Source organism: Myxine glutinosa, chromosome 2 (genome assembly GCF_964187855.1).
Source record: "Myxine glutinosa chromosome 2, kmMyxGlut1.1, whole genome shotgun sequence".
Lineage (NCBI taxonomy): Eukaryota > Metazoa > Chordata > Myxini > Myxiniformes > Myxinidae > Myxine > Myxine glutinosa.
In genome coordinates, this window is record NC_136262.1 from 95665063 (window position 1) to 95692525 (window position 27463).

General features: G+C 44.4%; 1 protein-coding gene across 1 annotated transcript in view; it reads left to right on the forward strand.

Annotated features, from left to right (window-relative positions):
* The window catches only part of LOC137421558 (ELAV-like protein 2), a 50887-nt gene that overhangs the window by 12647 nt on the left and 10777 nt on the right, over positions 1-27463 (forward strand). The window contains exons 3-6 of the mRNA XM_068107733.2: positions 10894-10997; positions 20982-21135; positions 21272-21491; positions 26826-26864. Coding sequence (XP_067963834.1) covers positions 10894-10997; positions 20982-21135; positions 21272-21491; positions 26826-26864 — 517 coding nt within the window. The remainder of the gene's footprint in view (positions 1-10893; positions 10998-20981; positions 21136-21271; positions 21492-26825; positions 26865-27463) is intronic.

A 27463-nucleotide genomic window follows, 5' to 3' on the forward strand; every position in this document is an offset into this window, starting at 1 on the left:
AAATTATTCGTCAAATCGTTTGCGCAGGTTCACCAGATGTTCGACGATGACATCCTTAATGTCCACACGTTCCTCAACATACTTGCTGAGCAGATCATCCAGGTTTTCAAACATGTCAAATTCATCATTGGTCTGTACTCTTCTCTTCCATAGATCCAGCTTTGACTTTAACGCCGTTAGCTTGTCATACATTACGAACATGGATTTCGCCTACTTGTTCGTTTTGCCCTGGAACGATATGTTCAGATTATTCAACAAGTTGTGGGAGGGGTAGAGGGGGTAGGGGTAGGAGGCAATGAGGGGTAGAGGGGCGGGGAGGGCCGACGGGAGTTGTGGGAGGTGTGTTGGAGGCAGCAGGAGGTTGGGGTGTGGGGAGAATGACAGAGATCTGTGGTCTGGTGGTGGGGGAAGGCCGCATTCCAGTGGATTGGGAACTGAGTGCCCTCGTCCCTCTATACAAGGGGAAAGGTGACCCTCTGGAGTGTGGCTCGTACCGAGCGATAAAGTTATTGGAGCATGGAATGAAGGTATTGGAGGGGGTGTTGGAGAGGAGGATAAGGAAGAAAGTGAAGATCGACGAAATGCAGTTTGGATTCATGCCGGGAAGAGGAACGACAGACGCGCTTTTCATTGTGGGGCAGTTGCAGGAGAGGTGCATGGAGAGGAAGAGGAGGAGGAGGAGGTTGTTTCTTGGGTTTGTTGATCTGGAGAAAGCATTCGATCGGGTTCCACGCAAAGTATTGACATGGGCATTGAGGAAGTTAGGAGTGGAGGAATGGTTGATCAGAGTAGTGATGGCAATGTACAAAAGAGCGTGCACAGCTGTAAGGACGAAGGACGGGAACAGTGGTGAGTTTGAGGTGAAGGTGGGAGTGCATCAGGGGTCGGTACTAAGTCCACGACTATTTGTAGCTGTGATGGAGGTGCTGGCTCAACGTAAAGGAGGGTTTACCGTGGGAGTTGTTGTATGCAGATGATCTGGTGTTGATTGCGGAAAGTATGGATGGACTGAAGGAAAAGATGAACACGTGGAAGGAATGTATGGAGACAAAAGGTCTGAAGGTGAATATCGGAAAGGCGAAGGTGATGGCAAGTGGTAAAGCATGTGGTGAGGTGGAAAGAACTGGGAAGTGGCCCTGTGCTGTGTGTAGGAAGGGTGTTGGAGTGAACTCCATTCAGTGTACAATGTGCGCTGAGTGGGTTCATCAAAAATGTAGTGGTCTGAGAGGGTCATTAACCAGTGTGGCAGCTACATTCAAATGTAAGGTGTGCACAGAGGGAGCTGCAGATGGAGGGGATATTGAGTTGGATCTTGGAGATGGCGTGAAGCTGGAAGGTGTGAAAACATTTTGCTACCTCGGAGACATGCTGGATGGAGAGGGTGGATCAGACTCGGCAACGGTTGCTCGAGTGAGATGTGCATGGAAGAAGTTTTGGGAATTGAGTGGCGTGCTGATGATGAGGGGAGTGTCGTTGAAGCTGAAGGGAAAGGTGTATGCTGCATGTGTGAGAAGTGTTATGATTTATGGGAGCGAGACATGGGTAATGAACGTAGAGCAGCAACGAAGGTTGGAAAGGGTGGAAATGCGAATGGTTCGACGGATGTGCGGAGTATCGTTGAGAGAGAGGAAGACAAATGATGAATTGCGAAAGATGATGGGAATAGAGCCTGTGATTGATGCTGTGAAGAGGAACAGGTTGAGATGGTTTGGTCATGTGTTGAGGAAGGATGAAAGTGACTGGTTGAGAAGAGTGATGGAAATGAATGTAGAAGGAAGTAGAAGACGGGGAAGACCGAGAAAGACTTGGCTAAAGATGGTGGAAGAAGAAATGCGGGCAAGGGGGTTAACAAGGAGAGATGCAGAAAATAGGGCAAAATGGAGAAGATTGTCATGGGGACCGCAAGGCTAACCCCCGCTCTAGCAGGGAAAATGGCCTTTAAAATGCATGTTGTATGTTGTGTTCAACAAGTTGAAGATGTCGGCCATGTATGCCAATGTTGCGATGAATTTGTTGTTTTTGTAGTGGACTGCCAGGTCTGACCTAGCCACCTCCAAGAATGTGAGGACCTGGTCGCGAATTTCATACAATCTTGCCAAAGCAGCTCCTCTGGAGAGCCAGCAAACAGCTGCAAAATACAGCACCGTGGTGTGTTCTGCATCTTGCTCCTTACACAGCTCTGCAAACAACCTCGAATTTAGGGCGCTCTTCCTAAGATGGTTGATTGTTTTCACTGCAATGTCCATTACTTCGGCAAGTCCAGGTGACATCTCTTTCGCCGCTAATGCCTCGCGGTGGAGGAAGCAGTGGGTCCAGCTTGCCTCTGGTGCCACATCTTGGATGAGCTTAATGACACCGCTGCGCCGACCTGTCATCGATGCCGCACCATCGGTGCAAACGCCAACACAGTTTTCCCATCTGAGGCTATGCAATGCGATGTGTTTGTTGACGACTGCGAATATTTCTGCGGACGTGGTCTTGGTCTGTAGCTCGTCACATGCCAGAAGATCCTCCATAAAATCATCGCCATGCCGATAACGAACAAAGATGAGGATCAACGCCTTCTGTGCGATGTCCATTGACTCGTCTAACTGGATGACAAACTTGTTGGCCTCTAGGTTTGCGTACAGCTGGTGCTCGATGTCTTCGCCCATGTCTATTATCCATCGGCGAATCGTGTCGGCAGAAAGCGGAATGGTGCTTATCTTGGAAGCCGCCGTCTCTCCAAGCACTTCTCTGCACATCGCCTTGGCGCATGGCAGGATGCGTTGCTCTGCAATACAAGATAAATAAAATAACACATGAACATTTCTTTCACTTTATGATAAATCTTGATTTTGTTCCAAGGCAGCGGTGCCTAACCTGGGGGTCGTTTGGGGTTTTCCGGGGGTCATGAAGGGGTCATAAATAACATATCAATTTGTTGAGCCCATTTTTAGGAACCTAACAACGGTACATACCACACACAGTATTTTGTTCGCGTATGCGCATACGTCATGACCCCCAGGTTAAGAACAGCTGTTCCAAGGCATTATAAAAATTCAATATGTACGATGTGATTGCCGTACGTACTTTAAAAAAAGAGGCAAAGTTTAAGAATGGTTGTATTGCAACAAACAATAAAACTTACGAAGTTGTGATATACCAACGTATACATGGCACGAGTAATAGTAAGCAAGAACCCGACACATCAATATTCTAAAGACGAAATGAAAAACTAAATTTAACTATACTTACAGCGCCATGTATTACTTTATGAACAACGTACAAACCGCCAATGCAGTGAAATACTTTTACGGAAAAAAACAAAAAACTTACCCGCATAGTGTACGGTATCTTTTCTTTGGCTATCTTCTCCGCCACCAGGTAGCTGGCTTTGGTCAGTCCCTTCTCCCGCGACTTGTTGACATGATCTCCATGTTTCTTCTGGAGATGCCGTTTCAGCTTTTGGGGCCTGAGGGACTCGTTGGCCAACACGTCAAGGCATATCACACACTGTGGTCGATGAACATTGTGCTTATCGATATTCATGGTGAACTCATAGTTCAGGAACACAGGCTAATACTTTCTAGCCATGGCGAGTACCTTTCGCTCACAGCTCAATCTTTCGAATGAAAAGCAATGGACATTCGCGTGTCGGAAACTAAATGTATGATCTGACTGACCGGATGCACGGGCGATACATCACAGTACATCGGTACAGCACGGTAGAAGAGTCCACACTATAAAGTTTGTGTCGGCCTTCATTTGATCTCTGTTCTGTTCAGTCGGGAGAAGTACATCGTCGATAAAGTTTTTTTTTTTTTTTTCTCTCTTTTTCTTTTTTTTTTCCCCTGCGATTTCTGAAACGATCGTGCGACCCATTGAAAATCCTTCGCGACCCAAACATTGTGTCGCGACCCATAGGTTGCGGAATGTCATTCCAAAGGGTCGTTATGGAGAGTTCTAAAGGGTCGTTATGGAGGGTTCTAAAGAGTCGTTATGGAGGGTTCTAAAGGGTCATTATGGAGGGTTCTAAAGGGTCGTTATTGAGGGTTCTAAAGGGTTATGGAGGGTTATAAAGGGTTATGGAGGGTTATAAAGGGGTAATTATGGAGGGTGGGGTGTGAGGTAGAAAAATGGAGGGGGGGGGGGTGAATCATTGTGTGTATTAGATATTTCTGTATTTCATTTTCAATAAATTTGTAAAGATTTCTAAAAACATGTTTTCTTTGTCATTGTTCGGTATTTTGTGTAGATTTGTGACAAATTCAAGGTGTTGATAAATTGGTCAAACAATGGCTCAGGGTTGTCTGCCTCTTTCTCCATGTCTGACTCCACAAGAGAACATTTTGGCTTTTTATTGGTGATGGAGTTGGTGTTGATGTTGTAAAATAAGTTTAGGATGGTGATTGTCGGTTCATCAGCTCGAGGCCTTTCAACCTTCTGGAAAAAGCTGAAGAGCGTCTTCTGCCCTGTTTTATACTTTATTATTATTTTTTTTTTCAGCAAACATTGCTTTGTAGCCACTGAACTTTTTCCAATTCTCTTTTGAACTCGTCGTCAACTTGTCCCGTTATTGTACCTATTCTAATCCTGTTATGTTCATCGTTTTTTTAATTCGATCTTTAATTCAATTTATTTTGCCTTCCTAACTCGAAGGATTTCCCCACGGCGAACCCAGCCACGTTTGACGCATCCATTGCCTGCGTCACGGGAGCCTTCACAGTGATTCTGCAGCTGAACTTGTCCTGCTGCTTAATTTTAGTTGCACTCTGGGCACATTCCTTAATCTTTTCTTCACAATATAATTGTCTGAACAGTGGAAAAAGTAGTTTCAATGCTTTTACAATTTCACATTTACTTGTGTAAATATGAAGGAGGGAGCATAGCCTTGAAGTAAATGTCAGGTCAGGTATGGGAGCATGCACCGGAGCAGAGTGTCGCCACATCCACTTTCCCCAATGGTATTCCAGGGGCCTTCGTCTGGCCATTCCCCAGGCTGATGCCTGGCCCATCCCCATCTCTTTGAGATGCCGATCAACCTGCTGCAACCACGAGGTACACGGTTGGCCCGTTGGCCTCCTCCACTCACGAGGCTCCCTTGCTGAGAGTATCTGGTGAGCTGGATTAGCGGCCGGAAAACGAGCCACATGTCCATGCAGCTGACGCTCACGGACCATACAGGAAACATCTCATGTGAGTCTCTCTCAGCAACCACTCATTGGACACAAAGTCCAACCAACGATAGCCAAGGATTCTCCGAAGAGACTTGGTTCCAAAGGAATTAAGTTTCATTCTCTGGCCCTTGGTAAGGGTCTAGTCTCACATCCGTAGAGCAAGACTGGAAGCACCAAGGACTTGGACTCTGACTTTCACCCTCCTGCCTAGATACCGACAGCGCCACACCCCATGATCCAGTGAATCCATGACTCCCCAGGCCCGACCCAGACGTCTATCAACCTCACAACATGCGGAGACGTGAATAACACTGCCAGGGTAAGTGAATCTCTTCGCTGACCTCAACATCTTCGCTAACCTCAACAAACCGGCACAGACAAGACGGCAGCATCCAAGATGTTATTGAAAGCCTGGATCTTGGTTTTGACCCAGGAAATCCGTAATCCCAGCCGCTCCGCCGTTGGGGTACAGTAGAGGAAGGTTCCTTTCGAAAATGGGTGCTGCGATTTTCAATATGGCCACCATGGCAGCCATCTTGAAATTGGTTTTCGTCAATTTCAAGCAGAGCGGCTTGTCCGATTAAATCCATTTTTGCAGTGTGTGTTGGGGTTGAGTAGAGGAAGGTTCCTTTCGAAAATGGGCGCGCTGCAATTTTCAATGTGGCCGCCATGGCAGCCATCTTGAAATTGGTTTCCACCATGCATGGGCTGAGGGGTTATGCCTGCTTTGCGGTGCTATTTATTATTCATGCACTCCCTAGGACTTCCCTTATTATGCATGCAAAGTTTCGGGCCGCTAGTTTTCATGGCTTTAGTTATGGAGGAGACACACATACGCTGTTTTATTATCACAGGTACTAGCAGAGCACCCGCCCTGCGGGCTATCCTTTTCCAAGCATGAAACACGTTCTTCTGACACAACTTTATTTGGGTGGTGTATCTGGAAACTGACAGGTCACTCCCGAAAATAAAAATAACCCAGGTTATGTGCATGAAGCAAAAATATGCCTACTGTTTATAATTCAAAACATCTCACTGCACTGAAAAACGTGGCGACAGGAATACTTCACTGTAAAGGGTGGGGACTCGTAATACCCTCTCCCACCTGGAGCAGCGCTACATGATACGCATTTACATAGAGAAATTGCGCCCCTAACTCCGCCTACAAGACCAATGGCAAAAGATAAAATCTCCTCTATACACTAATTGGGGTCATGCTGATCCTTTGCAGCAAGTCTGGATGTAATCAGCCAAGAACTGTAGGTGATGTAGCGTGACAAACACTGGTTCGTGAATTCCAGTAAGTATATTATATAAAGTGGCAACAGCTTGGTCCAAAATGATGTCCTACTTTTTATTTAACAATATAATTTTATATTGGTAGATTTTGTTTGGTTTTGTCCAATAATACACAGGATTAGTTGCATTTTTGTTATGAGAAATTCTTCACCAAGCAATAAGGAGCGATCTTAGTAGTTGATGAAGTGCTCAATCCAAGCACCTCTGCATGACAGCTGCCACATGGACACTGAAGTTGTCACGACTGCCGAGATCTGTAGCTGGTATGCGTCTGATTTGTCATCTGATATCTTTCAGCTCCTGCAGTGAGTGTGTCATTTTCATGGACATTGGATCGTGGAAAATTCCAATGAGGGACCCCAATTGGTAATAGTCGGGAGGAGACCTATCCGGGGAGTAGGGAGGCCACGGTTTGTCCAGCCGTCAATAAATGAGTATCACTATGGAAGTCGTCTGAAAAACACTATTAAATAAATGTATGCAGTGGTGCACCGTGTTGCTGCAAGATGACTGAATTCAGTAACGTCTTGCTTCCTTCTCGGTGTCGGAAGGAATCTTTTCTGCAGCATCTCCATGTATCTTACTGTGTTGACTCGCTGTTTGTCCGGCTTGGTCTCAAAAAAGAATGGTCCTATTTTACCACTACATCCGATGTCACAGCAAACTTTTGCGACAAACTGGTTGTTCCATATCGTCACCCTCATAACAAAAGTGCCTGTCATTTTTTGCAGTTTGGAGAAAAACGCAAAAAACTGCTGCAATTGAAGTGCAATAAATCACACTGCGGACTTAGGCAGATTAACATTAAGTGGTTCAGGAAGTTCACAATGACTTGGGAATTTTTCCAGGTGTCACAAATGATAAAACAAGTGAATTAGGCAGAAAATCTCAAAATGGCCAAAAAAATGACAGGCACTTTTGTTATGAGGGTGATGATATGTTTGTGCGGTTCAAGTTCTGCCCAAAATCGCATGTTCTATTTGGTCATGTACCCCCACTGAGATGGAAGTGGGCCTCATCACCAAATATGTTGTTTTGAAAGTTCAGTCTGCTGGGCAATGGCGCCACAAAATTTGAACCTCCCTAATTTCTTTCAGTCTGGTGCTGCAGTAACTAGATTATGTTGTACAGATAGTTTCAGAATGTCATGTATGATTCGACCACAACGGTCATGTGAGAAGTTCCCACCAGCTGTGCAAGTTGGAGTGTCGACCTTTTCGGAGAAGCCTGCAAATCTTTCTTGTGCAGCTTCCATCTTGTCGGGTGCTCTCACTGAAGTCTTTCAACCAGTCATTTTCATTTGGTCTCATTTTGTGTCTAAACCTTTCAACTATTTTTGATGGGTGTTTTTTCTTTTGGAATTCTTGCATTTGGATTGGCCCGACGAAGCTGCCTTCATGTAGAAACATTTGACCTTTTTGCAAGAAACGGTCTTTAAAATGAACATTATCTGGAGAACAGAAATTATTCAACATGGTTGAAACCTCTGGAATTAAAAACAAACAAACTTTTAAACCTTGTTCTTTTGGTGACCTGAAAATAGAGGGTCACATTAGTAAAGTTATGACAGCTGTTTGAAAAGTTCCACATCATTTAAGACATGTACATATATATACTGTGTGTGATAGCCATATTTGTTTGTAAAATGTAGCGGTGTGGCATGGAAATGTTTTGATTAACAAGTGGTGGCTGTAAAGAGACTCTAAAAGCATGCTTATGGTCGAAAACTCAAGCTTTTGGGTCTCACTATCTGCCATGATCTTTCCTGAGAAAACCACATTTCAAATCTGGCCTCCAAAGCCAGTCGCCGACTGGGCATCCTCCGTCGTGCGAAGTCCTTCCTTGGCACACCTGAGCTCCTCACCACATACAAGGCTTTCATCCGCAGCTCAATGGAATACTGCTCTCCCCTCTGGGCTGGTGCTCCTGCCTCACACCTAGCTCGTCTTCACGCTGTTGAAACCAAAGCATTCAGAATCATTGGAATCTCCCGCGATGAAGCTAACTCCAAGGGCCTCTCACTCACTCACCGCAGGCAGGTTGGTGGTATTTCCATCTTCTACCGACTCCTCTCTGGCCTTTCCCCCCCAGCTCTCTCTGGGCTCTGTCCCGCAAATATTCCTACAGGTCGCACAAGATCTGCCTGCAACCCTCTTATGGTCAAACTGCCAAAATCAAGACTTTCTGCTCACCTTCACTCCTTCATTCCTCTTTTCTCCCGCCTCTTGAACAAACTCCCTCACTCTCTTCAATCCCACTCCACCCTCCAGGTCTTTAAAACAGCTGTTCACCACCATCTCTTATCTTCCCCCATCCAAAGCCTTGATCTTTTCTACCCCTGCTAATTTCACCCCAATTCCACTTTTTTGAAATACCAACTTCTGTCCTGGAAGTCCTTGGTGTCCTTGTGTTTTATACTTCTCTCTCCACCCCCCCCCCCCCTCTTCCCACGCCTCCTCCCCCCAAGCCCTCTCCCTTCCACACATCTCCCTGCGATCTTCCACACATCTCCCTGCTCTCAAATGTTGTGTTTGTGTGCTTCCCCTTCTCTCCCCATCTTGTTTTCCGCTCCCTCTTTTTATATATTTTGTTTGTCTGGTTGATTTGTTTGTGAAGTAAATGTTAGCTCTTTCACGAGCCTCGATTCAGTATACAAAAAAAAAAAAAAAAAAAAAATGCGTTTTTGTATGTCACGTAAAAGGGTGTTTGAACACTTGATGCATTTGTACCACTACAGAAATGCTTGTGATACTGGTATAGTGCAACATTGGTTTTGGCTAAGGCATGGTTTGCACCACGTAAAATGATGGGTTGGCTGAAGGTTCCTCACCTGATATGGCTGTAAAGTAGAGATTTCCTTGAAATTTGATTGTCTGACAAATGCTGCCTTGCTCTCCAAACTCTCCACCTATGGCATCCAAGGTCAACTCCACCCTTAGGTTACTGACTTCCTCTATGCCAGTAGCCAACGTGTGACTTCACAGAATCCTTTCGTCTCTTCTCCCTGTCAGACTCAAGCACCACAAAGCATTTCTTGGGCTCAGTGCTATTCCTAATTTTCATCAACGATCTCTGACTCTCTGGAAAATCCTTTATTTCCTGATTGCTCCACCATCTGCCATTTCATCCTTCAGACATCCTCCTTCGTCCTTCCCACTTCAGACCTTCGTAGAATCACAAGCTGGTCAAACACTTGGAATATATTTTTCAATCCAGACAAATCCCTTTCTCTTTCTCTTTCTGTCTGTCTCTGTCTCTGCCTCTCTCTGTCTCTCTCTCTCCCCCTGAAAGGACCATCTGGCAAACCCTCACATCTACTTTCTTAAGAATCCTCTTTCGGAAGTTCAGTAACTGAAATGTTTGGGCCGCACTATCGGCTAAAATCTTTCTTGGGTAAAAACCACACTTCTACCTTTGCCTCCAAAACCACTTCTGATTATGGAGGAAGCCGACTGGGCATCCTCCTTCTTGCAAAGTCCTGCCTTGGCACATCTGAATTCTTATCCACCTTCAAAGCCTTCATCCACAGCATGGAGTACCACTCTCCCCTCTGGGCTGGAGCCCCTGCTTCACACATTGCTCAGCTTGACACTGGAGAAACCAAGGCCTTCAAGATCAATGCTATTTCCTCAAATGAAGCTGAGTTTCTGGGCCTATCACTTTCACATTGTAGACAGGTTGGCAGATTCTGTTCTCTCCCGTTTCTTTTGTTATTGTACCCTCTGCTCTCTCCATACATTGTCCCTACCACCCACCTCCATCCCCCCTCCCCACCCCAATGCTTCCCCTTCCCCCCAACCTCCCCTACTCTGCCCAACAGTTTTAGCAGGGTGCATGTGGTCCACCAGCAATCCCCTCCTGGTGAAACTCCCAAAATGCAGATGCATTCCATCTTTCATGCCTCTTTTCCCCACCTGTCGGACCAACTTCCACATTCTTTTAAATCTTGTTCCTCTCTCCAGATCTTCAAGATAGTTGTTCACAATCGTCTTAGATGATCCCCCATCCGAAACCATGATTTTCTTTCTCTACCTCCGTTAACTCTCCCCAAGCCCACCTTTTTAAGGTTCCTGTTTTTCCTTCCTACGAGTTTGCTTCTTCTATCCATATTGTCCACCCTTATGTCCCGTCCCCCCGTCCCGTCCCCCCCTCATCCTCATTCTTCCCCACATCCCTCGTTTGTCAAAGTGTCCTATTTTGTGTCTCAACCTTGCTGTTTGTGTTTCCCCCATCTTTCTCTTGTTCCTTTTGTTTTGTCACGTCCTGATCAATATTCTATGTTCTGGCTTCTCCACGAGTCTCGACTTTGTACAATAATAATAAAATGGTAACCATCACTTTGTCAATCTCCCTGATGCTAGGTTTGTCAGAGATTGATTACCATGTCGATGTTCTTGTCAAATGTCAGGCGAGTGCCCTTTGCTCTGCATTTCAGGGCAGAGTCTCGGCTATGGTTTTGTGAACTACGTAGACCCCAAGGATGCGGAGAAAGCGATTCATACCCTCAATGGCCTGCGCCTGCAAACGAAAACGATAAAGGTGAGTTTGTATGTAGATGTTTAGTTGTCTCAAATTAAGGTGGTGGATTAATATGAAGGATAATCATAAAAAGCCTCATTATACGAGGTAAGGTGACAGTTGAGCTGGAAACGATGGCTCCATTACTCTGCTATTGTGCGTTTTATGCCTCCGACGAAGTCGCCCGAGGCATTGTTTTCGGGTTGTCTGTCCGTGATAGATTTTGGTTACCGTGATAACTTGTGAACGGCTGAAGGGATTTGAATCAAACTTAGATCATGTGTGTACTATGATGTAAATATGAACTGTTTAGATGTTGGAGTCCAGAGGTCAACAGTCATGTTAGGTACAGTGCTTCAGAAAGTATTCACACCCCTTGACTTTTTCATATTTTGTCGCTACACCCTGAATTTCAAAATGTATTAAATTTATGGTCACATATCTGCACAGAATACCCAATAATATATTTTTTTAAATAACCACATTTAGAGGCCATTTTTCCCCGCAAAGCGGGGGTTGGCCTTTTTCGGGGACCGTGGTTGTTGTTGTTTTTCGGGCCCCTTTTTGAAGCAATCTTTTACGGCCGGATGCCCTTCGTGCCGCCAACCCTTTTTGTCGCCTTTTACGACAAGCAGGGAATTACCAGTGAACTGGTACTCAATTTGCCGACCTCGGAAGGATGACAGGCTGAGTCAACCCCCCTGGCGTTAATTCAGCGATCGACCGGGATTCAAACCCAGGATTCTGGGATCCTAAGCTGGCACCCTAGCCGCTAGCCCAACACCAGGCTAAGAATACCCAATAATGACAAAATGAAAAACTTTTTCGAAATTTCTTACAAATGTATTGAAATGAAATACAGAAATATGTAATTCATGCAAACACAGAAATCAGCCCCCTGAAACAATAATTTGTAGAGGCGCCTTTGGCAGTGATTACAGCTTTTAGTCTTCTTGGGTATGTCTGTACTAGCTTTGCACATCAGGATTTGGGGAGTTTCTCTCATTCTTCTTTGCAGATTTGCTCAAGCTCTGTCAAGTTGGATGGGGAGGGTTTTTTTTTGGTTTTTTTGTTTTTGTATATAAGATCGAGGCTTGTGAAAGAGCTAACATTAATCACACAAAAAGTCAAATCGACACATGAAACATATAATAAGGGGAGTGGTAGACAAGATGGGGAGAAAAGGGGAAGCACAAACACGACATTTGAGAGCAGGGACATCGGGAGATATGTGGGAGGGAGAGGGCTTGGGGGAGGCGGTTGGAGAGGTATCTGCAAGGACTTCGAGGAAAGAAGTTGGAATTTCAAAAAAGTGTATCTGTGGTGAATTAGCGGGGGTAGAAAAGATCAAGGTTTTGGATGGGGGAAGAAAAGAGATGGTGGTGAACAGCTGTTTTAAAGACCTGGAGGGAGGAGTGGGATTGAAGGGAGTGGGGGAGTTTTTTTCCAGAGGCAGGAGAAAAGGGGAATGAAGGAGTGAGGGTGAGCAGAGAGCCTAGATTTTGGCAGTTTAACCATAAGAGGGTTGCTGGCAGAACTTGTGCGACCTATAGGAATATTTGGGGGGCAGAGCACAGAGCTGGGGGAGCAAGGCCAGAGAGGAGTCTGTAGAAGACAAAGACCACCAACCTGCCTGCGGTGAGTGGGTGAAAGGCCCTCGGAGTTGGTTTCATCGAGGGAGATTCCAATGATTCTGAAAGCTTTGGTTTCAACAGCGTGAAGCCGAGCTAGGTGTGAGGCAGGAGCACCGGCCCAGAGGGGAGAACAGTATTCCATTGAGCTGCGGATGAAAGCCTTGGATGTGGTGAGAAGCTCAGGTGTGCCAAGGAAGGACTTCGCACGACGGAGGATGCCGAGTCGGCGACTGGCTTTGGAGGCCAGATTTGAAATGTGGTTTTCCCAGGAAAGATCATGGCAGATAGTGAGACCCAAAAGATTGAGTGACAGAACTTCTTGGAGAGGATTATTCAGAAAGTGGATGGGAGGGTTGTCCAGTCGGTCTTTTCGGAGAGACATCGTAAGAGTGTGAGATTTGTCAGGATTGAAAGACATGTTCCATTTGTTTGCCCAGTCTGTGATTTTGTCCAGGTGAGCAGAGAATCATTATTTTGGCAGTTTCACCAGAAGAGGGTTGCTGACAGATCTTGTGTGTCCTGAAGGAATATTCAGGGGGACAGAGCACAGACAGAGCTGGGGGTGCTCGGCCGGCGAGGAGTCAGATCGCGGGAGATACCAATGATTCTGAAAGCTTTGGATTGAACAGTGTGAAGCAGAGCTAGATGTGAGGCAGGAGCACTAGCCCAGAAAGTTTGCGCATTTTTATGCCTCCGCCGTTATGTTTTCAGGTTGTCCATTCGTCTGTCCGTGATAGGTTTTTGTTGCCCCGATAACTTGAGAACGCCTGAAGGGATCTTAGTCAAACTTGGTACAGGTATGTATAATGAGGTAAAGATAACTGATTCGATTTTGGGGCCTCAAGATCAGAGGTCCTGTTAAGTAAAAATTATGTTGCCATGATAACTTGTGAACCAGTGATGGGATTCTGACCAAAGTTGGTACCAGTATGTATTATGATGCAAAGATTAACTTATTTGATTTTGGAGTCAATAGGTCTAAGGGCAAAGTCTGTAATAGGTCTATGACTTGAAAACGGCTAGAGGGATCTCATTCAAACATGGTACAGTTGTGCATAATGATGCAAAGATTAACTGATTCGATTTTGGAGTCAAGAGGTCAAATGTCAGACGTCCTGTCAGGTACAAATTCTGTTACCAAGCTAACTTGTGAACCAGTCATGGGATTTTCACCAAACGTGGTATAATTATATATTATGATTCAAAGATAAACTGATTCGATTTTGGGGTCAAGAGGTCAAAGATCAGAGGTCATGTTAAGTTACAATTATTTCATTACCGCGATAACTTAAGAATGGCTGAAGCGATCTTAGTTGAACTTAGTTCTTATCTTAGTTATTTCATATCTATCTATTATTTCATATCGATCATATCGTTATTTCATATTTCATTTTCATTTAGATCATTTCATATCGTTATTTCATATTTCATATTGATCTTAGTTATTTCATTACCGCGATAACTTAAGAATGGCTGAAGCGATCTTAGTTGAACTTGGTGCAGGTATGTATCGTGAGTTAAAGATGAACTGATTAGATTTTGTGGTCATGAGGTCAAAGGTCATGTCAGGTAAAAATGTGAACTTGGGAACAGCTGAAGGGATTTAAATCAAACTTGGTACAAGTATGTATAATGTAAACATGAACTGATTATGTTTTTGATCTGAGGTCAAGTGTCATATTCGGTAAAAATCCTGTTACCATGATAACTTGTGAACTAGTGATGGGATTTTGCCCAAACTTGGTAGAAGTATCTATTATGATGCAAAGATAAACTGATTGTTTTTGGCATCAAAGATGAAGAGTGAGGTGATTTTGGTGAGGTAAGAGGTCATGTCAGGTAAAAATATGATATTTGAGAACAGCTGAATAGATTTAAATCAAACTTAGTACAAGTACGTACAATGTAACAATCATTCTGAGTATTGCGCTGCAATACATGTCCCCTACCGGCAGTCTGTCGTCCGGAAAACTGTTGGGGAAATTACCAAGCGTTATTTACCCACAGGTTCTGAATCATTCCCAATCGCTAATTACCTCAGGATGGGCTCACCTGTGCTTCGCACTCGGGACTTCGATTTATACACCTTGCAGACGGCAGCATAAGCACGAGAAAATAAGTTGTTGATAAAGAACCTTTCGAGTCGTTAAATATCAGTAATTTATTATATTTTCTGGTTCACGATCAATGATTGATGTGTATATATATGTTGCTCGGCTTGGCTCCGCCCCTCACGAAAGTACGTGCTGTGTCGCGCTTTTGACGTTCGCGAGACGAGGCTGAGGGCGCGCGGTGTGGCTTGAGGAGAACTCTCGAATAAACGAGATATCCATTTTAAAAATATTTTCGTTTAATTAACGATACCTGCCAAACCACGTGCCCTATCGCAAATTCCAAAAGGACATTTCAGTAGACTGACATGCTGAACAGATCTGTGAAGTTTCCCCTCGATTGGATCAAAAATGAGGGAGGAGCTCAGTTTTAAAGGTTCATGCTTAAAAACGTCATAACTCTGAAGCCATGTGACGCATGACGTCATGCTCGCTGACTTTTTTGTTCGTCATGGGTATGCCTGGTGTTGGGCTAGCGGCTAGGGTGCCAGCTTAGGATCCTGGGTTTGAATCCCGGTCGATCGCTGAATTAACGCCAGGGGGGTTGACTCAGCCTGTCATCCTTCCGAGGTCGGCAAATTGAGTACCAGTTCACTGGTAATTCCCTGTTTGTCGTAAAAAGGGTTGGCGGCAGGAAGGGCATCCGGCCGTAAAACATTGCTTCAAAAAGGGGACCCCAAAAAAAAAAACAACAACCACGGTCCCCGAAAAAGGCCAACCCCCGCTTGCGGGGAAAAATGGCCTTTAAAGGTTTTTTTTTTTTTTTTTTTTTTTTTTTTTTTAATGGGTATGCGATTTTGCCTGCAAAGTTTGGCCTCGATCTGTTCAGCTGTTGCAGAGAAAAAGGGGTTTTCGTGTTTTCACGAAAAACAATATGGCGGCCCAACCACGTGACCTGTGACGTCATAATTACCATTAAAATATTCTGCAGACCGAGTCCCCCCTACGGTGAAAATTTGATCTCAATCGGTCCAATTATTGCAGAGAAAATCTTTTATTAAGGAAATTAAACTTAATATAAAATGGAAAATATAAAATGGCATTGAGGGTCATCAGACTCGTGCACTCGTGAAGTTCGAAGGATCATCAGAATTGTCAGAATTCCCAAAGTTCAAAGTGCCATAACTTTGTCGAAAATGATCGAAACGTCGTGAAGTTCGAACTCGATCTGTAACTTATCATGAGGAAACCATGTGCCAAGTTTGAAATCATTAGCATTAAGCGTTTCGAAAAAAAAGTCTGGAAAACTGTTCTTTGCGTGACGGAGGGACGGCGTGCAAACCTATAGTCCCCTCCGGTGTACACCGGTAGGGGACTAATGTGGGTGGAGGCGTATCTGTCGACGTTGAAGTGTCGTTCTAGTTTAATGACAAATTTCGTGGCCCTCTTCTACTCAAATGTATTTGTAAGGTGCTTTGTCGTCCAGCTCCTGTATTGTATCTAGGTCGATTTTCATGTTCATTTTTGTTGGTCTACCCTGCACGAATATGCACTTGGCACACTTGTCTAAGCAAATTCCATTTGGATGTTGTCGGAGAAGAATTTCACTAATTAATTGTTCTGCCAGTTTTTCGTCGGTCTGTACAAAGTTTTGCATCATTCATATACAGTAGAAGCATCACCTTTTGTTTCTTTGGACATTTTTATAGGATGTTATGATGTATGTGTCCTTGCTCTTTAATGAGGTTACTTAGTGGGTCCAGGGCCTGGCAAAACATGAGGCGAAAGGTTGTCTCCTTGGAAGATCCTTTGTCGTATTTTAACTCTTGGTATTTCAATCTTTCTGAGTGCTATCGGATTAGTGTGCTATTCCATAGATCCATGGCTTTCTCAATAAGCTTGATTATTTGGGGATTTATCTCGTACATTGGCATGTACTTTATCATCCATGAATGTGGGACACTGCCAAAAGTCTATCCATGCTGGTCAGGTCAGGTCAAGTCATATCCATTATTTTTATCGTCCATCCATGCTGTGGAAAATTTGGTCATTCTTTTATTGCTATTTTTGAGTATGGCCTTGTTTAGTAATCGGTGGTCTATTCTGTAACATCCTCTCTTGCATCCCTTTTGTTCTGCCTCTATGCCTTCTTGTTATGTTCGGTGGTGGTACGTTTTTCTGTGATTCCTGTTAAAAGTTTGTAGGTTGTTGGTAGACAGGTTTTTGGCTGGTATTTGTGGGGTACTCGGTTCTCTCCAGATTATGGGATGAGGAAGGTGTTGCCTTCTGTGAGCCATTCATCCATTTCCTGATCCCTTCGGGAAAGTTAATTGAATGCTCGAGCTTAGTTAACGTGGAGAGCATAAAATTGCTTTAACCAGAAGTTTGGGATACCATCTGGGCCAGGGCTTTTGAAGTTTTGCCTTCTTTGCCAGTTGTTTTTTTTCCGCATCAATTGTTACTGGGGGCATTTCCTCAAGATGTTGCTTTTTCTCTTCCAGGTTTTGGATCCTTTCTGCCTCTTTATTGTGTTCTTTTCAATCTTCACAAATTCCTTTCCAGAATTGTTCCAGTTCATCTTTTTCCGGAGACTGACACATTCTGCTTCCGTTTTCCTAGTTCACGGTAGAATCTTTTCAGGTCGTTTTCAAACATTTGGCCTTGTTTTCTCATGTTATTGTCCGTTTTTGTTTTTTCTTCCCCTTGCTATCATTTCGATTTTCAGTTTATTTTCAGCAACCATTACCTCTAGGTGTTTGTCTTTCATTTTATATTTTTATTTTATTTTCTGAGTTCTCCTCTTTAGTTTTTGGGGTTTGATTTCCTCTTTGGAATTGCTGTATTTGTCATGTCTCTTGAGCATCTCCCTCTGTCTCTCAAGTTGTTGCTTCCATGGTAGTGCTTGGTTATTATTAGCTCACCTGGAACGAAGTTAAGGGGAGCTTATGCGATGGCGCGTCGTCCATCAGTCCGTCTGTAAATACTTGCAACTTCTTCTTCGAAACCGCTGAAGGGATTGTGACCAAACTTGGCACAAATTGTATTTGTTGTGTTGTGACTAAGGTTTGTTCACGGCATTAAAAAAAAAGTCCGGTTTAAGGGATTTACTGGGGGTCGAAGTTGATCCAAGTTTGATTTCCCCCCCACCTCCCCCCCCCCCCCCCCCAAAATACGAGTAGAAATTTGCTTTTTCCTCTGAAATCTGACCACAACCTTTATCACACGTGATGTATCGAACTTTGTTCACGGCATTAAAAAAAAATCTCCCCCTTTGGACGTCTACAGGGGGGGGGGGGGGTTGTCCCCCAAAATAGGTATTTGCTTTCTTCTCAGAAACTACACATACAATTTTGATGAAACATCACCACAACCTTCATCACCCATGATGTACCAATGTTTGTTCAAGGCATTAGAAAAATTGGGGTTGGAGGAGATATACGTGGTTGGGGGAGGAGGGGGGTTGCCCCCCAAAATAACTATATATTTTTTTGTTTGTTTAAAGTCTTAGGATTATGTTAATATGATTCTACATGCTGCCCTGTCTTCTAGAAACCAGTGAAATTGGTTTAAAATACTTTGTCAGTGCAGTATACTGTTTATTCTACCAGGTGAGAGCCAGGGGTATTGCGCCTATGTTTTGTGAAACCTGTTCTATTCTTGTGGTGTTTCATTGTTACTTTTTACTGAATGAATAATGCTGCTGTAAAATTCAGTTTATTTCTTTGGGTGGCTGCTTTTGGTTTTTTTTTTTTTTTAAGATTTGTTTGCTCAGCTGATTGGTGCTTTTGTGCGTTCATGATGTAGTCGAAAGAGTCGGGCTCTTTCTTCAGTTGGTATCAATCGCACCTCTATCTTATTAGCCAGCTCCTCGTCCAGATCGTGTTGTAACTCATCATCCTCCTCTACCCTCCCCTCTCCTCTGTACCTCTTCGTCCTTCTGCCCTTTATAATTTGTTTGTGTTGTCGCCATGAATCGATCTCCTTCACCACCCACCCCCCTCTTCAGATGCAGAGCACCTTCTGCATGGAAGGATATCTCCCTCCCCTCAGCATTCTGGCTTTCATTATTTTTGTCATTGCTGTGCTGCTTAGATCTTTCCTTTGAGACGGGCAGCACCATTGTAGCTTTGCACTTTGATGCAGGACTCTGCCTCTTTTTGGAGAAGGTGCAGCCGTCTATCTTAGCAGGATGCATCCCAGCTGCCTGATGTCTCCACACAGAAGTCACAGAGCTTTCTCTGTTGGTGGCCTGTGACCCTTTGTTCAGAGTTGTTGCTTTTTTTTTTTAATACTCTCCAACACTCTTGCCCCATTGAGATTCACGAATGGGGCTTCAGTTGCACTAGTGGTTCTCAACTGGTGGTCCATGGTCCATGGTGACTTTTTTGGTGGTCCACAGGAACATTGTCCATTGAGAATCCAAAAGTCTAAGTAAGAAATAAATTTCAAACCAAAATGTTTGCCGTCTACTCTTTCTATTTATTTATCATGTCTCAAAGGTGGTCCATGAAAAAAATTTGCTTCACCTGGTGGTCCATGGACTGAAATGTGTTGATAACCAGAGTTGCACCATTTGAGGCCTCCCAGTAGCTCCCTCAGTTATGTCCGTCATATTGTTCACACTTGTGCTCGCTTTCTTCCTACTCCGGGTGTCGCTACACGGACCATTTAGCATCCCGTCCAATATATTATTGTCCTCGCCGCTTTGCTTGGGGTCACATCACCCGTTGTTATGAGCCATGCACTGCACGCTTCTCTGACCTTTGGCCCCATGCAGCGATTTCCCTCCGACTCGACAGTCGCGATGCTTCCATTACTCTCTCAGGTGAGGCCTTCCGGTAGCTCCCTCGGTCGTTCGCTCCATGCGTTGTCTGCCACGATGGTCCTCCTCATGCTCGCTTTCTTCCTTTCCCGGGTGCTGACATGGACCGCTCGTCATTTCGTCAGAGATGGTAGCCTCCTCACTTCGTTCGTGGCCACAGCTGTTACAAGGTGTGCACGTTTCTTTGACCTTCGGCCCCATGCAGCAACGTCTATTCGAGCATTCCACACCGTGCAGTAGAAGCACACGCCACCATGTCAGGGGGTCAGAGTGTGGGCCTTCTCTCCATGCTTTTCAGCCTCTCGGTTCCATTCTCGTCTCCTTTGCTGCCATCGCTACCTTTTGAGGTCTTGATAACTTTCTTCTTCGGAATGGAGGCACGTGAATCATCCCAGGTGGGTTCAGGTGACGGAATCGTCGAGAGAGACCAGGAGTGAGAAACGAGGGGCCCTTGTCGCACTGCCATCTTGTGTTTGTTTGTGTGTGCTTCTACTGGAGCTATCTGATGTGGAACATGATCCACCAAAATGGTCATCTTCTGAGTTGATTACGTTAATTAAATAAAAATAATCCAGAAGAATTCCCATGCTTCTAAACGTGCACCATAAGGTGTATAGAGCAGTTTAATGGGTCCTTTCATGCACGACATTCTAATTGTCCCCTGTCGCACCGCGGAGCGAAAGGGGGACTATGGTTTTCCCTTCCGTGCGTGCGTGCGTAAGCGAAGGACCGAATTATAATTTGGTGTGGGTGCAACCCACGTCAAAATCCAAGATGGGCGCCGCCATGTATACTCTACAGGGGAGCATGCACCTGGGCTCCCCCTCCTCCCTCAGGAAGTAGTCCTTTTCCTTTTTTCAAAACTTGGTCTATAGTTTTACCTGTGAAAATGTTGTCAAGGGGTGTGAATACTTTCTGAAGACACTAAGAATCCTATTAACGCGATAACTTGTGAACCCGCAATGGGACTTTGACCAAAGTTGGTACATGTACGAGTATTATGAACTGATTGTATTTTGGGGTCAAGAGGTTTAAGGTCAGAGGCCCCGTTTCGTAATAATTCTGTTGCTGTGCTAATTTGTGAACCAGTGATTATATTTACCAAACTTGGGAGAAGTACATATTATGATGGAAAGATGAACTCATTCGATTTTGGTGTCGGAGGTCATGTCAGGTAAAAATGTGATACTTGAGAATGGCTGAAGGGATTTAAATCAAACTTGGTACAAATATGTATAATGATGTAATGTGGGCGGCGACATATCGGTTGACCTCGCAACGTCGAAGAGCGCCGTTCTAGTTCTTTGTGCGAGCAGTTTTGAGGAAGGCTTTCCATACAACTTGTGGTTGTGCCATAATTTTGCCGTTAAACTGTAGAACACAAACACAAAAATTGCTCACTCGGACTGCTTCTCATTTGCTCATCATGTTTCTTTTGTAATGCAAGTGCCCTAGCCTTCCTCTGCTTTGCTGATTTTTTTTTTTTTTTTTTTTTTAGGTGTCTTATGCACGCCCAAGCTCTGCATCCATTCGCGATGCCAACCTGTACGTGAGTTGTTTGCCTAAAGGGATGGTGCAAAATGATTTGGAATCGCTCTTTGCCCAGTATGGGCGCATTATCACTTCACGCATTCTTGTGGACCAGGTCACAGGTATGGCTGAATCGTATGAGGGCCACGATTGAGGACTTTCTCTTTTATTGGTTTTTTTTTATTTTAGTTTCTTGCTCCTGATAAGTCAGAATTGGACTGTTGTTGCATTCACCTGTAAACGTTTTATATTCTGCAGGTACTTCTCGCGGTGTGGGATTTATCCGATTTGATAAGCGCGTGGAGGCTGAGGAAGCTATAAAGGGTCTCAATGGGCAGAAGCCTCCTGGTGCTTCTGAGCCCATCACTGTAAAGTTTGCCAATAACCCCAGCCAAAAGTCAAGTCAGGCACTGCTGGCTCAGTTATATAACTCGAGTACAAGGCGCCTTACCACACCCTTTCAGGCACAGCGGTTCAGGTGCGTTCCCTCGGTTTTTGTGTAAATTGTGTAGCACACCTTTCATTAGTCACACACACACACACACACACACACACACACACACACACACACACACACACACACACACACACACACACATGCGCACACACACTGAAACGACTATTGCAGTATGTGTGTTACTTTCTATGCAGGGTCTAGGCTCATGGAAGAGCTAGGATCCAGAACAGATCAGGACACAACATAGCAAAAGGAACAACAGGGGAAACTCCAACAACAGGGTAGAGGGAGAAAGTTGAATGGGACGAACAAACAAGGGATGCAGGTAACGGTGAGGGTAGGGGAGTATGCAGGCGATGGACACATAAGCAACATTTTGAGGGTTGGGGTGGTTGTACGGGTATAGAAAAAACATGGTTTGGGTGGGTGTTAACCTGTGATTGTGGAGAACAGCTGTCTTCAAGACCTGAAGCGAAGAATGAGATTGAAGAGGATGTGGAAGTTTGTTCCACTTGTGGGGAAAAAGAGGAATAAATGAGTGGAGAAGATCAGTGGTTTTGAACTTAGGCAGTTTGACTTGGAGGGGATACTGGTGGACCACGTGCATCCTGTAGATGTGGGGAGCACAGAGAGGGCAGAGGGTGCAAGAGCAGAAATGAGGCGGAAGACAGACCACCGACCTGTTAGTGATGGTGGGTGATAGGGCCATAGACTCAGCTTCATCGTGAGAGATTCCAATGATCTTAAAAGCTTTGGTTTCCATGGTGTCAAGCTAAGCAAGCTCAGAGGGGAGCGCAGTACTCCTTTAAGCTGCAGATGAAACCGTAGGTGGATAGGAGCTCAGGTGTGCCAAGGAAGGACTTTGCATGACGGGGGATGCCCAGTCAGCGTCTGGCTTTGGAGGCCAATTTTGAAATGTGGCTTGCCCAAGAGATTATGACTGAGTGAGATTAGAGTTTGAGTAACAACCTCTTTGAGAGGGTTGTTGAGAAAGTCGATGTAAGGATTTGCCTTTCAGAGACACCGAACGACAGACAGATGTCTCAGGATTGAAAGAGATATTCCAAGTGTTTGACCAGTTTGTGATTTTTGTTAAGGTCTTCGGAGAGGGAAGAGGCTGCTGCCTGCCTGTCAGAAGGATGGGTGATGTCATGGCAGAGAGTGGAGTCATCGGCAAAGCGATGGAGGATTTTCCAGTCAGAAAATTGAAGAAGATTAGGAATAAGATGGGGCTGGGAACACTGCCTTGGGGTTCTCCAGTCTTGACAGGGAGAGGAGAAGAAAGGGTTCTGTTGAGAGCCACACGATAACTACGAGAGTGGAGGAAGCCAGTCATCCAAGAGTTGGATTCCATTGGCAGTAGGGTGGTTCTTAAAAATGAAAGTTATAAAAGTCATGCTCCTAACGCTTAAATTTTGTATGCATGAAAAACTCCTTTTTGTGAAATTTTAAGCCATTTGGGCTAAATTTAGGGGTTGCACACAGAGTTTGTAATTTCACATATTTGGCTCGCATGAATGTTTGGAGTTGATTATTTATTCTCCACTGCTATACTTGTGATTTTGACCATTACAGTTGACCTATGACCTTGCTATGTACTGCACATTTTGAAGTTGTTTTTAAGTTAATTGAATACAGTACAGCTGTACTCTGGTGTATGCAGTTGTTCTCATTGAAGAGTACAATCGTCTCCTGACGAGGGGTGAACAGTAAACCCAGTATCTGCTTCAAGTTGTGACAGAACATCGCAAGAGGTTTCCCGATTGCAGGAAATCGACGCTTATTGGGCACAACGCTTATCGGGCACAAACTATGTTGTGTCCTGGTCTGTTCTGTATCCTAGGTTTTACATGAACCTAGACCCTGTATAGAAAGTAAACACATACTGCAATAGTCATGATATTGTTGTGGATATGAGGATTGTGTTTTTTTTTATTGTCTTATTGTGGACCCTCCTGCCTCCAGTCTGTGTATAAAGGTCAAAGGTCGTTCCGTAGTTATTTCATAAACATCCACCAGCCAATCATAGATTTCCTCCTTGTTGGTAGTTATTTCCTTATTCTGTGTATTAGGCTAAGGATTTGTCTTCCATTAATTGACACTCCATTGCACCGAATTCAAATAGATAGATCCCCTTTCATTTTCATTTCACAAAGCCTCAATTGCCAACTGCATTCACCGCGACCACCATTAGCCACGAGGTAGGCTTGGAGAAGAAGGGGGAGGAGCTGCCGAATCCTGGGCGTGCCCGCCCATTGTCATCAAGGGTGGAGCCAGAGGGCCCGGGCTGACCAATCAGGGCCGAGGCGAGCTCACCGATGGGCGTGTTCTAGAGGCCGGCGGCTTGATCGCCGGCGGGGATATAAAGAAGCGCGGGGGAAGCCTTGACACAAGTGCGAAACCAGAAGTGCGCCAGAGACGGCAGAGGAGTCCAAGTCCAGAAGTGCAAAGAAAGAGTTCTGCAGAGAGCCGCTTCAACCAGCCGCGTGAAGCCCTGACGGGGCAGCGAGTGACCCTGCCGGTGTGCGCTGTAAAGCCGAATACAAGGAGCTGCCGGCTCCTCGCTTCCCGCCCGGAGTGGACCTGCTCGCTGTGCCCTGTGATTCCACCTGCTCATCCCTCCAAACGATTCCTGGCCTTCCATCCTTTTGTGTACGTGAGTTTGTTTTGTTTGTTCTGTCCCTGGGTTAATTAAGACTGTAATAGATAAGCTAGAGTTTCACTGTGTCCTTCTGGTCCGTCCCTCTTTCTGCTTTATTTTATTATCTTTCCTTCTTCTTTGGTTTCTTTGGTCCTGTAAATAGTAATAAATTATATTCGTATTTCAAACCCTCTTTGTCTTCTTCTTCTTCACATCCGCGTCGTCTTTGTCTTTTCCAAATTGAATATCTGTGGCACGATTTGGCCAACGTTCAGAATCGGGTCTAGTCATTGTTAACGGTTCGGGCTGCGGCGCCATCCGCTCGGCAAATTAACATCTTATCCACGGTCCGTAACAATATGATATTGAGTGGCTGGCAACCATGAGTCACTGTGCAACCCCTAAAACTTGATGTATTCAAAAAATATTTCACAGGCAGAAGTTTTACATCAATAGAAAAAAAATTAAAAGTTGGGAGTAAAACAATTCAAAAATTTTTTTTTTGCCTCATGCAGCTAAGAACCACCCTCATAGGCAGATAATTTGGAGAACAAGGCAGGATGCCAAACTGTATTGAATGCTTGTATGTTGAGAGAGACGGTTCTTATCTTATGTGATATTGAGGGCCTTTATCCATTGAGTACCAGTTCACTGGTAATTCCCTGTTTGTCGTAAAAGGCGACAAACAGGGTTGGTGGCAGGAAGGGTATCCGGCCGTAAAACATTGCTTCAAAGGGGACCAACAAAAACAACAACAACCACGGTGCCCGAAAAAGGCCAACCCCCGCTTTGTGGGGAAAAATGGCCTCTAAAGGAGGTTTTTTATTTATTTATCCATTGTTGGGATAGAAGCAGCATGTCCAAAGAGTGACCAGGTCTGAAACCAAATTGCTGATCTGAGATAATGTTGTTGGAGAAAAGGAATGATTTTATGTCAACTGCAATGATGGATTCCATGACCTTGCTAATGATTGGAAGTAAGCTAATTGGTCTGTCGTTGAGGGGATCCGTTTTTGCAATGCTGTGATGTTGGTGGATTTCCATGCAAAGGGAAGATGACATAAGGTAATTGACAGGATGAAAAGGGCAGAGAGAGGAAGTGCAAGGGCGGGTTTTTAAGGCACTTGAGCTGATGCCGTCTGGTCCAGTTGCAGTCAGTCGAGGATTGCCAGAAACTTTTACACCTTCTCGGGTGCAAAAGACACAGAATCCAGGAGCAGTTGGGTATGACTGGGAAGGGTGGGTACACAGAGAGAAGGAGAGAGAGAGGGGTGGGGATGGGGGGCGGGGGGGGTGAGGAACACAAGATTTAGAAGCAAACACAGACTTGAGGCATTCGGCGTTCTCTCGAGCGTAGTCATCTGTGGTGCCATTTGAGGTGAGGCAAGGGATGGAGGGGGAGCATACACCAGAAACAGATTTGACAAGGCACCACCAGGGAGACAAATTTGAAACCTCGTTTTTCAGGTTGGACAGATGTTGTTTTCTGGCTTTTCTGAGTAGCGTAGCATGTTAGGGTTGGTGATATTTTTGTTCAGAACGAAAGCGTGAGGTGAAACTATGTGCTTTTACGAGTGCTGTTCTAGTTATGAAATGTTTTTGTAGTCGCTCAAAATGCCTGTGTTAACAGTATGCAGCTATGACAGAGCCATTGATTTATTCTTCCATTTCAAAAAAGTGCCTTTTCCGTTTCCAAAAAGAACTAAATTGTATGAAAAAAAATTCCGTTTTGTGTTCTCGATGGAAAAAGAAGCGTTCATCTGTGCACTTTCATTGAAAAAACAAATACCATTTATGTCAAGTCTGTCCCTAAAATCCTCTACAGCACTGCTAGCCAGTGTATTTTGCCCCACATTTTTGTCACCGATCTACACAATACCCCATAATGACAAAGTATAAACATGTTTTTATATGGTGGGGTATATTAAAAGAAAATTAATTTATAAACAAAAGGTGGTAAAAATTTGGATCCATAGTACATGGTACTTTGAACTAAATCTTGACTAGCGAAGAAACCCGTCTATATAGACGGGTTGATTTCACCCCCGGAGTTGCAGATTGGTTGATATAAGCGTTGTATGAAGGAACCCAGCAGCAGCTAACATTGCTGCAGTGTGGAGTCTTGGGCAAAATGCTGAAGTTGGTTTTCAAGATGCTAAAGTTGTTCTTCTGAAATAGCAGGTAAAGTAGGACTGAGTATCCAAAATAAAGGTAAAATAACTTGAACAGATGCCTGACTTATTTTCAACAGTCATGACATGACATGAGCTTCGTGCACCAGCTTCCATGATCACCCACAGGTGATTGGACTTGCATCACACTTGTCCTCCCAATCCCTGATTGACTATGGACACGATGGGTTCCACTGAGATGGGTTCTAGAATGGATGTGTGATGGACAATAGACAGGAGACTGCTGCATGGCATCACGTAGTCTTTCTATAGATGCATATCTAACTGATGTCAGCTTCACTGTTGCAGACATGTGGAGACCTACTAAAGTGGCAACATCTGTTTTTTTTTTGCCAGCAATAGCATGGGCAGCAAACTAACGATATGCTTTGCCTTTTGTGCATGTCGAACAATGGTGGTTTAGCCAAGCTATTGTGTGTACTTTGCACACTTGTGTTAAATTGGAAGGCTGGAGCTTGTATGCCCAAAAGTACATTGTGAACACAAATGTAAATAACACCATACTGCCCCTTCTCTTTCCAGACTTGACAACTTGCTGAACATGGCGTATGGGGTGAAGAGGTGGGTTAAAACATAATTTTCTTCCTTTTTGAGGTTCTACTGGAAGTGAGAGGTTCCTACTAGAAGCGTATTGTTCTTGGAAAGATTTTTATTATTATTCTAAGCAAATGTGGAGAATATTCCAACAAAACTTATAGCTAGCTCTACGAAACTTTAACAGATTATAGATATCTATGTAAATTGGTGCGTGAAGAAATGTTTTTTAATTTTGACCTTTTTTGGCCATCTTGGATTTATCAAAAACCTTAAACTCTCTTCTCCGAAAACGCTGAACAACAGAAGTTTGGAAGGCTGGAGTTGGTGAACCAACCTAATATGCAAATTCTTAAATTTTCAGGTCAATTGGATGAAAATTGACTTTTACGCAACCTTGACCTTTGACCTTTTGATCTAAAAAACGACAACAATGGACTCCTACCTTTTGCTTTTAGTGCGACTCCGTCAAACATCAGTTGCAGATCTTGCCTAATTCAACAACGAGGTGCAAAAATGTGTCCAGTTTTGGCTGGGCCCATGTATAGACTGTCCGTGGACACGATAAGACCTTTCAGTGAACCAATTCAGTGACTCGATATGCAAATTCTTTAAATTTCAGAACA